The 13,242-nt window shown below is 34.7% G+C and overlaps 1 protein-coding gene across 1 annotated transcript in view; it reads left to right on the top strand.

The window, feature by feature from the left end:
- Positions 1-13,242, top strand: part of bmpr2b (bone morphogenetic protein receptor, type II b (serine/threonine kinase)) — a 97,946-nt gene that overhangs the window by 67,604 nt on the left and 17,100 nt on the right. The window contains exons 4-7 of the mRNA XM_055215365.2: positions 7,282-7,392; positions 7,476-7,567; positions 7,711-7,941; positions 12,943-13,057. Of these exons, the coding sequence (XP_055071340.2) occupies positions 7,282-7,392; positions 7,476-7,567; positions 7,711-7,941; positions 12,943-13,057 (549 nt within the window). The remainder of the gene's footprint in view (positions 1-7,281; positions 7,393-7,475; positions 7,568-7,710; positions 7,942-12,942; positions 13,058-13,242) is intronic.

Here is a 13,242-nt window from a genome sequence, read left to right as displayed (position 1 = left end):
TATTTACGTGGCTTGAAGACAAATGAAGTCAAATGGCAAACTGACATTTTCTGTAAAATTGTACCCAACAGCTCAAATTTTTCATTTTTATAAGATTACAATTGTGTATCGGAGTAAGATTTTGAAGTAAGATAGACATCTCAAGGGGATATCCTTCATTTTCAACACTGAATTAACATTCAAGTTGCTGTAAAATAAAAACTGTATTTCCATAGACATAGATGAATAATACAAGCTCTGTACATGGTAATGACATATCGTGAGTGTACATGTAGTGCAGTATATTTACTGTACTAGTACTGTGGCACTACCATCTGATAACATACCAGCAAAGAGTATACCAATAGATCAAAAGATCTGGATAAAACACACACGTATCTCCACAGGGCTGGTAATAATAGTGCTTAAAGCAGATTGGAGTCCTGTTTTATGTGGTTGACAGAAGTTGACTGTAGTTTTTACTTCTCTAGTATCCAACACAGAAGAGCTGAATGTAGGCCAGATAATTCCCACGTTGATGCTTTTGTTGTACTCAATGGTGGAGATTCAGGTAGTGATGTTGAGTCCTGTTGAGGTAATGGCAGCATAAAAGCCTTTGAATTCGTGAATGACTCCCTGGTGTCTGTGCCTGCGGCCTTTAAAAATTCTCCCACACATGGGCCTCGTATTATGAATGTGATGAATATCTAAGATGTCACTGCTTGTCTGTTGGAAGAGACCCGTAATCATAACATGAAAGGGATGTTCCTCAATCCCCAAGCGGGAAATGATTTACATTATTCACTGCTCAGTGCATTTTAAAATCATGTTTGTAGGCGTCTTATACGTAGTCACATACAGTAACACACTGTTTCTGCCAATCTCATGTTAATCTAGGGTACCTATAGTATTGCATTCTTTAAACGGGGCATTAGTTGTCTAGTCTTAGTTCATAAAAGTTCATAATTTGTTTATTTGCCTTCGATACATATCATGTTTTGCATAACAAATGTGTTTAAGATTGAGCCTGTCAATCTCCGAAAAAGATTAAAAACTATTTAAAATGTCATTCATACAATAGATTTGTTTAAGAAACATGCTAGTCGCTAAAAATGTATGCGTTCAGCTTAAATATAAGGATGTCTTCTTAATTGGGAATCGAATGAGATTTGTGATGTTATGTTCCTTTAAAGCAGCAAGTCAATCCAATCTGTTTTAAAATGGTTAATTGTTGTAAAGCATGACTTGAAGCAGGGTTTTGTAACAGTAAGATTGTGGGCTTTTGTTTGCTTTTCTCTGTGTGCTTTTAACCTTCAAATTTAAAAAGCACAAATCAGTGCCATCATCTTACTTTCCAAACAAAAAATGAGTGAATGAAAATTTTTTGAAGTGCGACCTTACATGGTTGCCAGAACATAAAAAAAATGCTTGGTTATTTTCAAACCAAATGGACGAATCCAACCCGTTGCACTGCAAAAAATGGCAATAGAAAGAAATATCTAAAATTTCTTAAATCAAGATGCATTTTCTTGATGAGCAAAATGACCTTAGAAAAAAATCTAGTTTTTAGACAAAAATTTTACAATTTAAGTCAATCAGTGCGTAAAGCAAGCAAAAAGAATTGCCAATGGGGTCAACAAATTTTTCTTGAATTAAATGTTTAAGAAAAAAATAAACTTATTTCAAGATTTTTTTCTTACCCAATTGGCAGATTTATTTGTTTGTATTAACCACATATTTACTTAAATTTGTTGTTTTTTTTTGTCTAAAAATTTGATCTAATTTCTTACACTGCACTTTTTTTTTTAAGAAAAAATATCTTAGTATTTTTGTCTTGCTTTTAGTAAAAAATATCTAAAAATTATTAAATTAAGATGCTTTTTCTTGATGAGCAAAACGACTAAAATAAGTCTTTTTTTTTTATATCAAATTTAAGTGATTTTGTGCATAAAACAAGCACAAGAATTTAGTCTTTAAGAAAATGTTCAAGATTTTTTTGCTTACCCCATTGGCAGATTTTGTTCTTACCCAATTGGCAGATTTATTTGTTTGTATTAACCACATATTTTCTTAAATTTGATATTTTTTGTCTAAAGATGTGATCTAATTTCTTACACTGCAAAAAAAATGAATTTTGTTTTTTTGGTCTTGATTTTAGTAAAAATAGCTAAAAATTCTTAAATTAAGATGATTTTTCTTGATAAGCAAAACAACTAAAATAAGTCTGGTTTTTAAACCAAAAATATCAAATTTAAGTGATTTTGTGCATAAAACAAGCACAAGAATTAAGTCTTTAAGAAAATTTTGAAGATTTTTTGCTTACCCCATTGGCAGATTTTGTTCTTACCCAATTGGCAGATTTATTTGTTTGTATTAACCACATATTTACTTAAATGTGATATTTTTTGTCTAAAAATTTGATCTAATTTCTTACACTGCAAAAAAAAAGAAATAAAAATCTTTGTATTTTTGTCTTGTTTTTAGTAAAAAATATCAAAAAATTCTTAAATTAAGATGCTTTTTCTTGATGAGCAAAACGACTAAAATAAGTCTAGTTTTTAAACCAAAAATATCAAATTTAAGTGATTTTGTGCATAAAACAAGCACAAGAATTTAGTCTTTAAGAAAATGTTCAAGATTTTTTTGCTTACCCCATTGGCAGATTTTTTTGCTTGTTTTATGCACGGGATCGCTTGGGTTTGATATTGTTGGTCTGGAAGCTAGACTTGTTTTCTTGGGTTGTTTTGCTCATCAAGAAAGGCATCTTAATTTAAGAATTTTTAGATCTTTTAACTGAAAACAAGACAAAAATATTAAGATTTTTTTTTCTTGAAAATAATTTTTTGCAGTGTAGGTCATATTGCCCTTCACAAAAAATGCATCTTGATTTAAGAATTTTTTGATATTTCTTCTAAAAACAAGACAAACATATTAAGCAAGAAAGTCATTTTTTGCAGTGTAGGTTGTTATTGACCTATTCTGGATTGTCTTAACCCTTTGTTGGGTTAATGCTGGTGAGTTTTTTTTTTTACATTTTTATAAGTATCTGTATCTTCATCTATTGTTTAATATTTTAAACCTAACCAACCTTACTTATTGTGCCACTCTTTGTTTTTGTGATTACGATATTCATATATAATATGATATTTACAGGACACCCTACATTTATTTAAAAGAATACTACGGTTTTACATCAATAACACCTACTAGAATTAAAATGTTAGTTTTTGTTTGTTTCGTCAGTACTGTATAGAAGTAAGAAAAAAAGAGTGTGGAAATGTGGAGATGTGATTGATAGAGCAAACAGGAAAGAGATCTCTCATAATGGAGTCAGATATACAGGAAGAGGAACAAGATTGTTGGTACAGTCTGGAAGAGGGAGGGAGACTCAGACATTCAGCCTCCGAGCCGAATCCCGCCGGCTCCAAGACATGTAAACACTGTCTATGTATATGTGAGAGCGAAAGAGATTTTGATATCTATAAATACCTGAGCGTTAAATGCGAGTGGCTATGTATGACTGTGTGTGTGTAAAAGATCATTTTTCCAGAAGTGAACGGCCTGTATGCAGCCTGATGCAGTGCTGTGCTTTAAATTTCATATTTATTGATCTGTCTTGAGAAATCCAAACCTTTATAAGCATTATGATGCTAGCTGCTGCAGTGAACTGGAGTCAGAATATGTCTTCTGTACAGACGGCATCTGTGTATTCGTTCGATTGAATCTGCATATATATTGTATATTTCTGTTGTGCGCTGTTGCAGATCAACACAGAAAAGCTAAACTAAACATTTCCTGTTGTGTTCTACATGAATCGAATGTCAAATTCAATAAAGTCAAGTCTATTTCTTGGCTATGGTGCAGTAAGTGTGTCCTGCTGTTTAAAGCTCTCTCTTTGGTTGAAACTGAAGCCCATAGCTGTGGTTTTATCATACCCACTTATCTTTCTGTGTGTGAAAAAAGGCTTTTTTCTTAAAGCTCTCATTCTTGTATGCTGGGACATGAATGCGTCTGTATCAAAGTGAGAAGGTGAAGTATGAAAACTTGAAAAAATCAAAAGCTAGTTGTGGGTTTAATTGGATATCAAAGTTTGTATTGGTTCACATACATGACCAGACCGTTTGATGAGTGAAAAATCTCATTTTGTGTTTCTAGCTGTGATTTTTCAAGTGGAAAAATACCATATGCTACTTTTAGCGGGACTACAGATTTGTTTGGGGATGTGATCGTCTGTGTATGCGAAATTTTAAGATCCATTACGAGCTTTGGATGTGTTTAAGGTCCACTGTGTCGAAATTTAGTTGCCACCAGCTCAAATTTAATTGTAACCACCAGCTCAGTCCACAGCTCAGCCCTTCCTTTCGAAACGCAAAGTAAAGCTTTTATATCCGCCACAGGACAAACAGGCCATCATCTACACTGAAAAAAAAATGATTAATTGAATTTAATAAATTTTTTTAAGGTAAAGGGGACAGAGAATGAAAAAACATTTTTACCTTGTCTTTGTTGAATAATGGTAGTCTACCCACATTCACGAACACACAAAAAGTGCTAAACATGCTAAACATCTCAGTCTCATAGAAATTCCTCTTTTAGAAATGTCAGCCAGAAAACAGCCCAATCTGAAAAACGGATGCTTATGACATCACAGGCATCTCACTGCCCCTCCACTTTAAAATAATTGGCTACATTTTTTGAGTGGCAGCAAAGTCAGCCAATCAGTAATGAGATTGCAAGTTAAGCCAGTAGGGGGAGCCAAATAGGTGCAAAACGACTTGTTTAAAATCCCCCACCCTAATAGAGCTACCTGAGAGAGGTTTTTAGGAAGCTTCTAAGGCATTACAGACCCAAACAAACATTTTTTGTCTACATGTCACATCACAGAATAAGGATAAATACCCCGTTCAATCATTCTATGTCACCTGTAAGTGGTTGCAATCAATTTATTTAAGCTACATTTAAACAAAGGTTTTATATTTTATTTTATGTTATTCATCTTTTTTGTTTAAATGTAGCTTAAAGGGATACTTCACCGATTTAGCATTCAGCTTTGTATCTGTAGAAACCCGGCAGTATTACTGAATGACCATGTTTCCCTCCCTCATTTCCCCCTGAGAGGAGAGATATCTGCATTTTGGTTCTGCAAAAAAGTCCTCCGATGATGCAAAACTCGTCATATTACATCATCGGAGGACTTTTTTGCAGAACCAAAATGCAGATATCTCTCCTCTCAGGGGGAAATGAGGGAGGGAAACATGGTCATTCAGTAATACTGCCGGGTTTCTACAGATACAAAGCTGAATGCTAAATCGGTGAAGTATCCCTTTAAATAAATTGATTGCAACCACTTACCTTAAAAAAATTGATTAAATTCAATATATCATTTTTTTTCAGTGTAAGACAACATAGTGACCAAACGTGATCTGTAGAACAGTTTGGGCTACTGTAGAAACATGGTGATACGAAATGTCGACTTCCATGTAAGGGGACCCGCGGTGTATGTAGATATAAACAGTTCATTATAAGGTAATTAAAACAATACAGTTCATTAAATAAGGTCTTTATACACCACTAATAATATAGTTCTGTATATAATATTGCATTTCTGTCCAGACATACTTCTTATGCTGCGTTTACACCAGCCGCGGTAGAGGCAACAAGCGGCGCGATTGAGGCATTAAGCGAAGCGCGGTAGATGTGATTCCACCTCATTCGCGCGTCTAGTTCAAGCGCAAATTGAGCGTTGCCGCGGCAAACGTGCGAGTTGAAAAATTGGAACTTTGGCGGAAAACGCGCCTTGTTAACCAATCAGGAGCTTGCTCTAGTAGTGACATGATTACAGGATGCGAGCGGAGTCGCAGAAGTCTCTCCCATGACGTGAATTTCCGTGTGAATGTCTCGATGACTAGAATTTCACACGCGGCTTGAAGCTAGTAAACTCAAAATGTTCAAGCGGCAAAGTAGACGCGGTAGACACGAATTTGACGCCTGAAATGGGCTAGTGTGAACCCACGGTTAAAGTTACACAATGCACCTTTAAAATAATTTAACTTTTGTGACTAGATCGCATGCAACCCACAGACCGGAAGTAATATATTTCAGTATATTCCGTGTGTGAAAATTATTGATAATATTTTGTTTAACTTCATCTTAAATCATTTAAAAATTGTAATTACTGATAAGCAATAATATTTATGTGTTGTTATTATTTTTTATTTTATTTTGGTGAATATTTGAAGAGTTTCGTTGCAAAACGAGATAAATCCATTTTTTTTACATTTTTGTCAAAACATGTTTATTATTATGTAATCATGTTATTATTTTGTTTTATGGTGCTACTTAGCTGTATTTTTTAAGTTATGAAGGTTTTAAATCAAAACAAACCAACTGCAGTTGCATTGAAATTAATTGGAATGCACAACCAAAAAACGCGATTTCTGAACAATTAAAAAAACGGTGGTTATCTCGTTTTGCAACGAAACTCTTCATTTGTAGAATGAAGGATCTTGCGTTGCCTTACTGAATGAGCTTCTCTTCCATGTTGGCATGGATTTACATTCAAACCCAAAGTTCATTACGACTGCCACAAGGGGGCGAACTCCGACAGTCGTGTCCGAATGTCACATGCAATAAAAAAGGCGCCATAACAGGAAGCAACAAATTGCATTGTAAGGAAAGATCTTTGTGAGATTACCAAATGTTCTTAAAGTACAGGAAGGATTTACAAACATGCTCTGGATTGAGTTCAAGTTCAACTCTGTTGACAGCATCTGTGGCATGCTGTTAATTGCATAGGCAATAATTTCCTTTCGTTCCTCATTATGTAAAAACAATAAAAATTGTAAGAGTCTATGGGGCAAGGGATTGCTCTGTGTTTCATATCTAGTCACAATATTTTAAACGTTATCAATAGACTGATGTGATAAAACTAATTTTACTGACAGCTTTAGTAATCTTGTCATGTGTACATTTTGTCTGTATAGGTAAAGGCAATAAATACCAGGCAAAAAAATCATTATTTAGCATGTAAATTAAACCAATGTGTTTCAGACACACAAGTTAAATATAAACTTGTTTTCTACATAAAATTATCCTACACATTCTGTGAAAATATAACCTTGAAATCTTTAATATTGACTGAGTAAGGTCATGTCAAACATTGAAATCAATGGCTGAAATCAAACTGTAATGCTTCTAATCTCATCATCATAGTATGAGACTATACACCAGATTTCACAGAGAGGTTCACAAATAATCTTGAGGATCTAACTTGGCTTTTTTTTCTGTTTCTTCTTCCTTTAGAAGATCAACGGCCTCTACACAGAGATGAGGCCATCTTCATTGCCTTGGCGTCTGTTTCCATAGTAGCAGTCCTGATTGTGGCGATTTTCTTTGGCTATCGCATGATGATAGGTGAGAAACAATATTATTAAGGTGCTGATTTGTTATTTGGTAAAACAGGTCACATCATATCGTAACCCTTTTGTTTATTACAGGTGAGTGTAAACCGGGTCTGCACAATATGGATATGATAGAGGCAGCACCATCAGAACCCTCTTTGGATTTAGACAGTTTAAAGCTCTTAGAGGTGAGTGCTGTTGTTCATTTACCAAATATGTGCAGAAATTATCATGTTTTGATTATGCATTGAATTGTAATGAACTTAAACCATCTGTCTCAGTTTTTCCTTTAACACCTGGTGCAATTCACTCCTGAATAATTTCCTTGCAGCTGATTGGACGAGGACGATACGGTTCTGTCTATAAAGGCTCGCTTGACGAACGTCCTGTTGCGGTAAAAGTCTTTACATACGCCAACCGGCAGAACTTCGTGAACGAACGGTCCATCTATCGAACCCCTCTCCTGGAGCATGAAAACATTGCCAGATTCATTGTCGGCGATGAACGGCTCACGGCAGATGGCCGGATGGAGTACCTGCTGGTCATGGAGTACTACCCTCACGTAAGCACGAGCCCTCCTCACCCATGTCCCTAAATTTCTCTGTGACACAAAACTGGTGACTGATTACTCTGCTCGGTGTTGGTTACAAGATTTTACCTTCATCTGCCCTTTATTCCTCATCTCTTTGCTTTACTGGTCTCTCCTGGCTATTTCTGTCAAAGTCGGGAGTGGAATCAAATGTCCCGCCGCTATCTGGGCAGATATTTTTATCCGTGATTCAGATGGATTTCCAGCACGCAACATGAGAGAGATATTTGGATCTCAGCTTTGTGTTTTTGCTGGTGCCTGTTCAACTTTCTTTCTTATCTTTTTGTCTTATTAGTTTTCTGTTTTCAATCTGTCTGGATCCATCTTGCACTGTAATTGACTGCTTGAGTCAGGAGTGAATTCGCAACACTTGCAGCATTTTAGCACCTGCATTTCATTTTAACCGGGTGCTAAATGCTCCGTTAAATGCTGTGAACATTTAGTCCGAATGAAGTCATTTATATTCTTTTCGGTTAAAATCCAGCTCCTTTCTATGCAAATTGGGCTATTTTAAGTAGATTGTGCCTTTTGCACTAAAGCTGCCTGGTTCAAGGTGGCGCAATTTTTTCACCCAGCAGGTTCCTTCATATGATTTAGTTTAAAATGTTAAAATAGATACTGTTTCGCAACTATATGCTAGTAAAATGCCTTTGGGCAGTCTGTAAGCAAAACAAACACATGCAAATAAACAGCACTATCAGGGGTACAGTTCAGTTTTAGTGAATGCTATTCAGCTTAAACTACACGCAAATCATGCCCAAAAACAATAACCCAACATTCTGTTCAACGTGCTTTCCCATACATTCCTAGTTAACATGTCATAACCCGCACGTTTGTCTGCGTGCGCGCCTGTTTTACCTGCCTAAGTCTTTTGAATGGCAGCAAGGAATGAACCACACCTTTATTGTGTCTGGCTGCATTCATACATCACTCATTACTGTGTTTGCTCTTGTCCTGTTCCACTTCTTATGTATGGATTATATATTAAACTAGTAGCCTAAAGCAGAGGAACTGGAAATATCATTGTACATATTTTCACTTCCTATATAGACAGTATTAGTTTTAAAACTTGTTGATCTTTCTACATCATTTTTGGCGACATAGTTATGTTCTTGATGCAAAAAAATCTGCTCTCTTTGTCTACATTAGCACAAGGTTATGTGTTGCGTTGCCTTTGTAACACACAGTTTCATGTTGACATACACATACCAGTTTTTGTTAGCATGCACACTTTTGTATGCGACACTTTAAAAACCATTGACAGCTTGGTTGAAAGCATGTGCTACTGTGCGAAGTAGGTACATTTTGAAGAACAGAACTAAAAATTAATGGAAACATATAGGTATATATGTATATATATATATATATAGACCGTTTCAGCAGTAACAACATAAACAAGCGGCTGCACGTAGCTTCCGGTAAACTCCGCTAATAAACAACACATAGAGTACCTAGGAAACCAAAACATTTGTTATTTTCGACGAAGCATTTGTTCAAGAGATCAGTTTAGCAACTTGTCAGAGCCTTAAAAAACGAAACCGGATATATATATATATATATATATATATATATATATATATATATATATATATATATAATCATAAAGTGTGTAGTTTGAATTACATTATATACTGTATATGTATGTGTATATATATATATATATATATATATATATATATATATATATATATATATATATATATATATATATATATATATATATATATATATATATATATATATATAATCATAAAGTGTGTAGTTTGAATTACATTATATACTGTATATGTATGTGTATATATATATATATATATATATATATATATATATATATATATATATATATATATATATATATATATATATATACACATACATACATATATATATATACATATATATATATATATATATACATATATATACATATACATATATATATATATATATATATATATATATATATATATATATATATATATATATATATACAATATAGTTTGAATTACATTATATACACACAGTATATAATGTAATTCAAACTACACACTTTATGATTTTATAGAAAAAAACTCCTGTAAGGGGCTTTCCAATAGGGTAGTTTACCAAAAATAACATCACAGTTACGTAAACGGATACATACACTATTCATTTAATTGTAAATATTTAAACATTTATTAAAATGTAATTTAAATCTTTTTTCTCTTAATATAAGCTGTAAAATAAAGCAATCGCAGAATGCATTGTGACTACAAATGCATAATATCTTAACATATATCAGTGCCATTGTTTTGTTGTCAGTGCAAGGTCTTTTTTTAAATTAAGGCAACTCAAACCCTGCCCTTAATCTTCCACAGTTTGCCCGATGGAAAAGGCGCCTTTTTTGAACTGTTTTTGCGTGAGCATCTTGTGCTGTTTATGCATGATTTTTTCATGCAATATCGCGAGGTGCAGCCAGACTCGTGGCATAAATGGGTGCACAAAATGCTCATTGCCGATAAAAAACTATTTTAAAAAGGTGCCTCTCACTGCTATTAACGTGTTGTGTATGATCACGTTCTGTGTGATTGGGCGCTTAGGATGCCGTCTCAGAAGGCAGCTGGCTATATGGACAGTAGACAGCACGTCGGCTTACTAAATTTTAAAACAGATCCTGTGCTTTGGGTTGTCAGACTTACTGGTTTAATATGTTTTGTCTATCACACACCGTTAAAATGACAAAATGCCGAGACTAATGTCCAAGGATAACCATCAGTCTCCAGTCGTCATGGTAACACAGAGATTCAGGCAGGGCTTTAGGAAAAGCGGTTGGCATTTATTGCTCCGATGTACACTTACTGTACAGGTAGACAATCATTCCTTTCATTTAGTCGATAATCATTTTCCCCCTCTGTCCTGGATGAAAGTAGAAAATCTCTTGATCTGTGTCATTGTCCGCTCACATTTTTTTAAAAGGCACACTGTAGTTCACCTGCAAAGATAAATTCTCTCACTTACCCTTATTTATATTTAAAATCCAGATGGCTTATTTTCCTCCATGGAGTACAAAAAAAGACATTTCACAGAATGTACTAGTCGCTATATGCCGGGGGTGGGCGTTCCTGGTCCTGGGGGGCCGCTATCCTGCGGGGTTTGGCTCCAGCCCTGATCAAACACACTTGAAAATCCCAATCAAATGCTTCAGTATGATTTGGAAATGACATTCGGGTGTGTTTGATTAGGGTTGGAGCTAAACTTTGCAGGATGGTGGCCCTTCAGGACCAGGAATGCCCACCCCTGCTCTATGCAGTTCTAATGAATGCATTTACAGTAGTTGACTAAAAGTGATCCATAGGATAGTGCAACTCTTTGGAAGCTGTACGATATCTTTGTGGCAGGTACAGTAAGCTATAAAACAGTCAAAGAGAATAAAGAAATAACAGAAATAATTTCTAATTTTTTACTCACCCCCAGATGTATATGACTTACTTTCTTAAGTTGAAAAATATTGGTAAGTCCCACTGTGGTTAAAAAAAGGTTTTTATTGTTAATATGTCTATGTGGTGTTTTAATATGCTTTAAGACAAACCATGCAAAATCATTTAACACTGTTGCTGAGTATTTTATACATAATATTTGAGTTTTCCAAGGGCACCTCATTCAAGCGGTTTAAAATCACCTTGGTTTGCTACGTCACACACACGTAACCAGTAACATTTGATCTTGCATGTGCTGAACTCACGTGCAGCGTGTAATAGTCTAACCTGTTAATATACACATATACATATATACACATATACACATATACATATATACACATATACATATACACACTCTTAGAACGAATGTGTTAAAAAGAACACATAAGTGTTGATTCTGGGACGACACAGTAAATGCGTTGTATGACACATAATGTGTTAAAAGCTTAACACACAAAGATGTGTAAAAAATTAACACATCCTTTCTAAGAGTGTATATACAAATCTATTAGACTAATTGAAAAAATAATCAATAGAATAATCTGGAATAAAAATATCGACTACAGGTAGACTTTAAAATATTGTTTTTCTCTCACAAACATATTGTTTCTGAATATTAACCCACTGAAGTCATCTGGATTACTTTAATTATGAATGTGTGTGCTTTTAAAGCTTCATCATGTCGCTCACATATAAGAATATAACATAATAACAAAGCAAAGAATAGCAAGAGAAGTGCTGCACAGGGTGTGAATTGATATCTCGGTGCTCTTTGGATGTAAGGGATAATTCAACTTACTTAATAAATGGAGAGTCTCCAAGGCACTCGAATAATGTGGAAAAAGTAAAAAGGCCTTTATTTCACATGGCTTAGACGCACACCCTGACGAAGGCTTGTAAGCTGCAATGCGTAGGTGTATTTGTCACCTGTTTTTGAAAGATTAAGCCATGTGAAATAATAAAGGCTTTTTGACTTTTTCCCACATTGTTCGTGTGCCTTGGAGACTCTTTATTTATAACATAACATCCCACCTTCAATTGGCTCATATTATAAATATTTACACAACACTCAATAATTAATTAGTTACAGTGTTACAGCAGTAGTTGCATTTGAAACATTTTCTCAGCTATGTACGATAGTAGTTTTAATTACGTACTGTAGCCTAAATATCCCAGAGGGAGTTATTACTAGCAGACAGCTTTACGTTTCAACTGTTGCGTTTGCTGAATTTATTATTCAAGAGGTTCATAAGCCTCATAGCTGCTCTGCGGAGATTTGAAATGCTTATGTTAAAGCACTGACCTGAACAGATTGTCTTTGTAGAGCTGTGGTAAAAGTGCAGTACATCATTTTTGCTCTCAGCCTGATCTTACTGGCACTGCAATAACTATCATGTTCATGTTCTTTGTTTTATGATCCTTTCAGTCGCGTGTTTTAAAGCAATTAAAGTTGTACATTTAGTATGTGTGTTTATAGGTGTGTGTGCTTCTTTAACTGGATTGTCTCCGTTTGCAGGGTTCTTTGTGTCGATATCTGAGTCTGAATACATTGGATTGGGTGAGCTCCTGTCGTCTGGCGCATTCGCTCACGAGAGGACTGGCATACCTGCATACTGAGCTCCTGAGGGAAGGTGAGACTCAATCTTTGTGTATTAAGGCTGCACAATATATCAAAATTTACTGAAATATTGCAAATGTGCCTATTGCAATTGTTTAAAGGATTAGTCAATTTTCTTAAAAAAAATCCAGATAATTTACTCACCACCATGTCATCCAAAATGTTGATGTCTTTCTTTGTTCAGTCGAGAAGAAATTA

This window comes from Misgurnus anguillicaudatus, chromosome 17, assembly GCF_027580225.2.
Source record: "Misgurnus anguillicaudatus chromosome 17, ASM2758022v2, whole genome shotgun sequence".
NCBI classification, from domain to species: Eukaryota; Metazoa; Chordata; class Actinopteri; order Cypriniformes; family Cobitidae; genus Misgurnus; species Misgurnus anguillicaudatus.
This window is presented reverse-complemented; position numbering and strand designations above follow the sequence as displayed.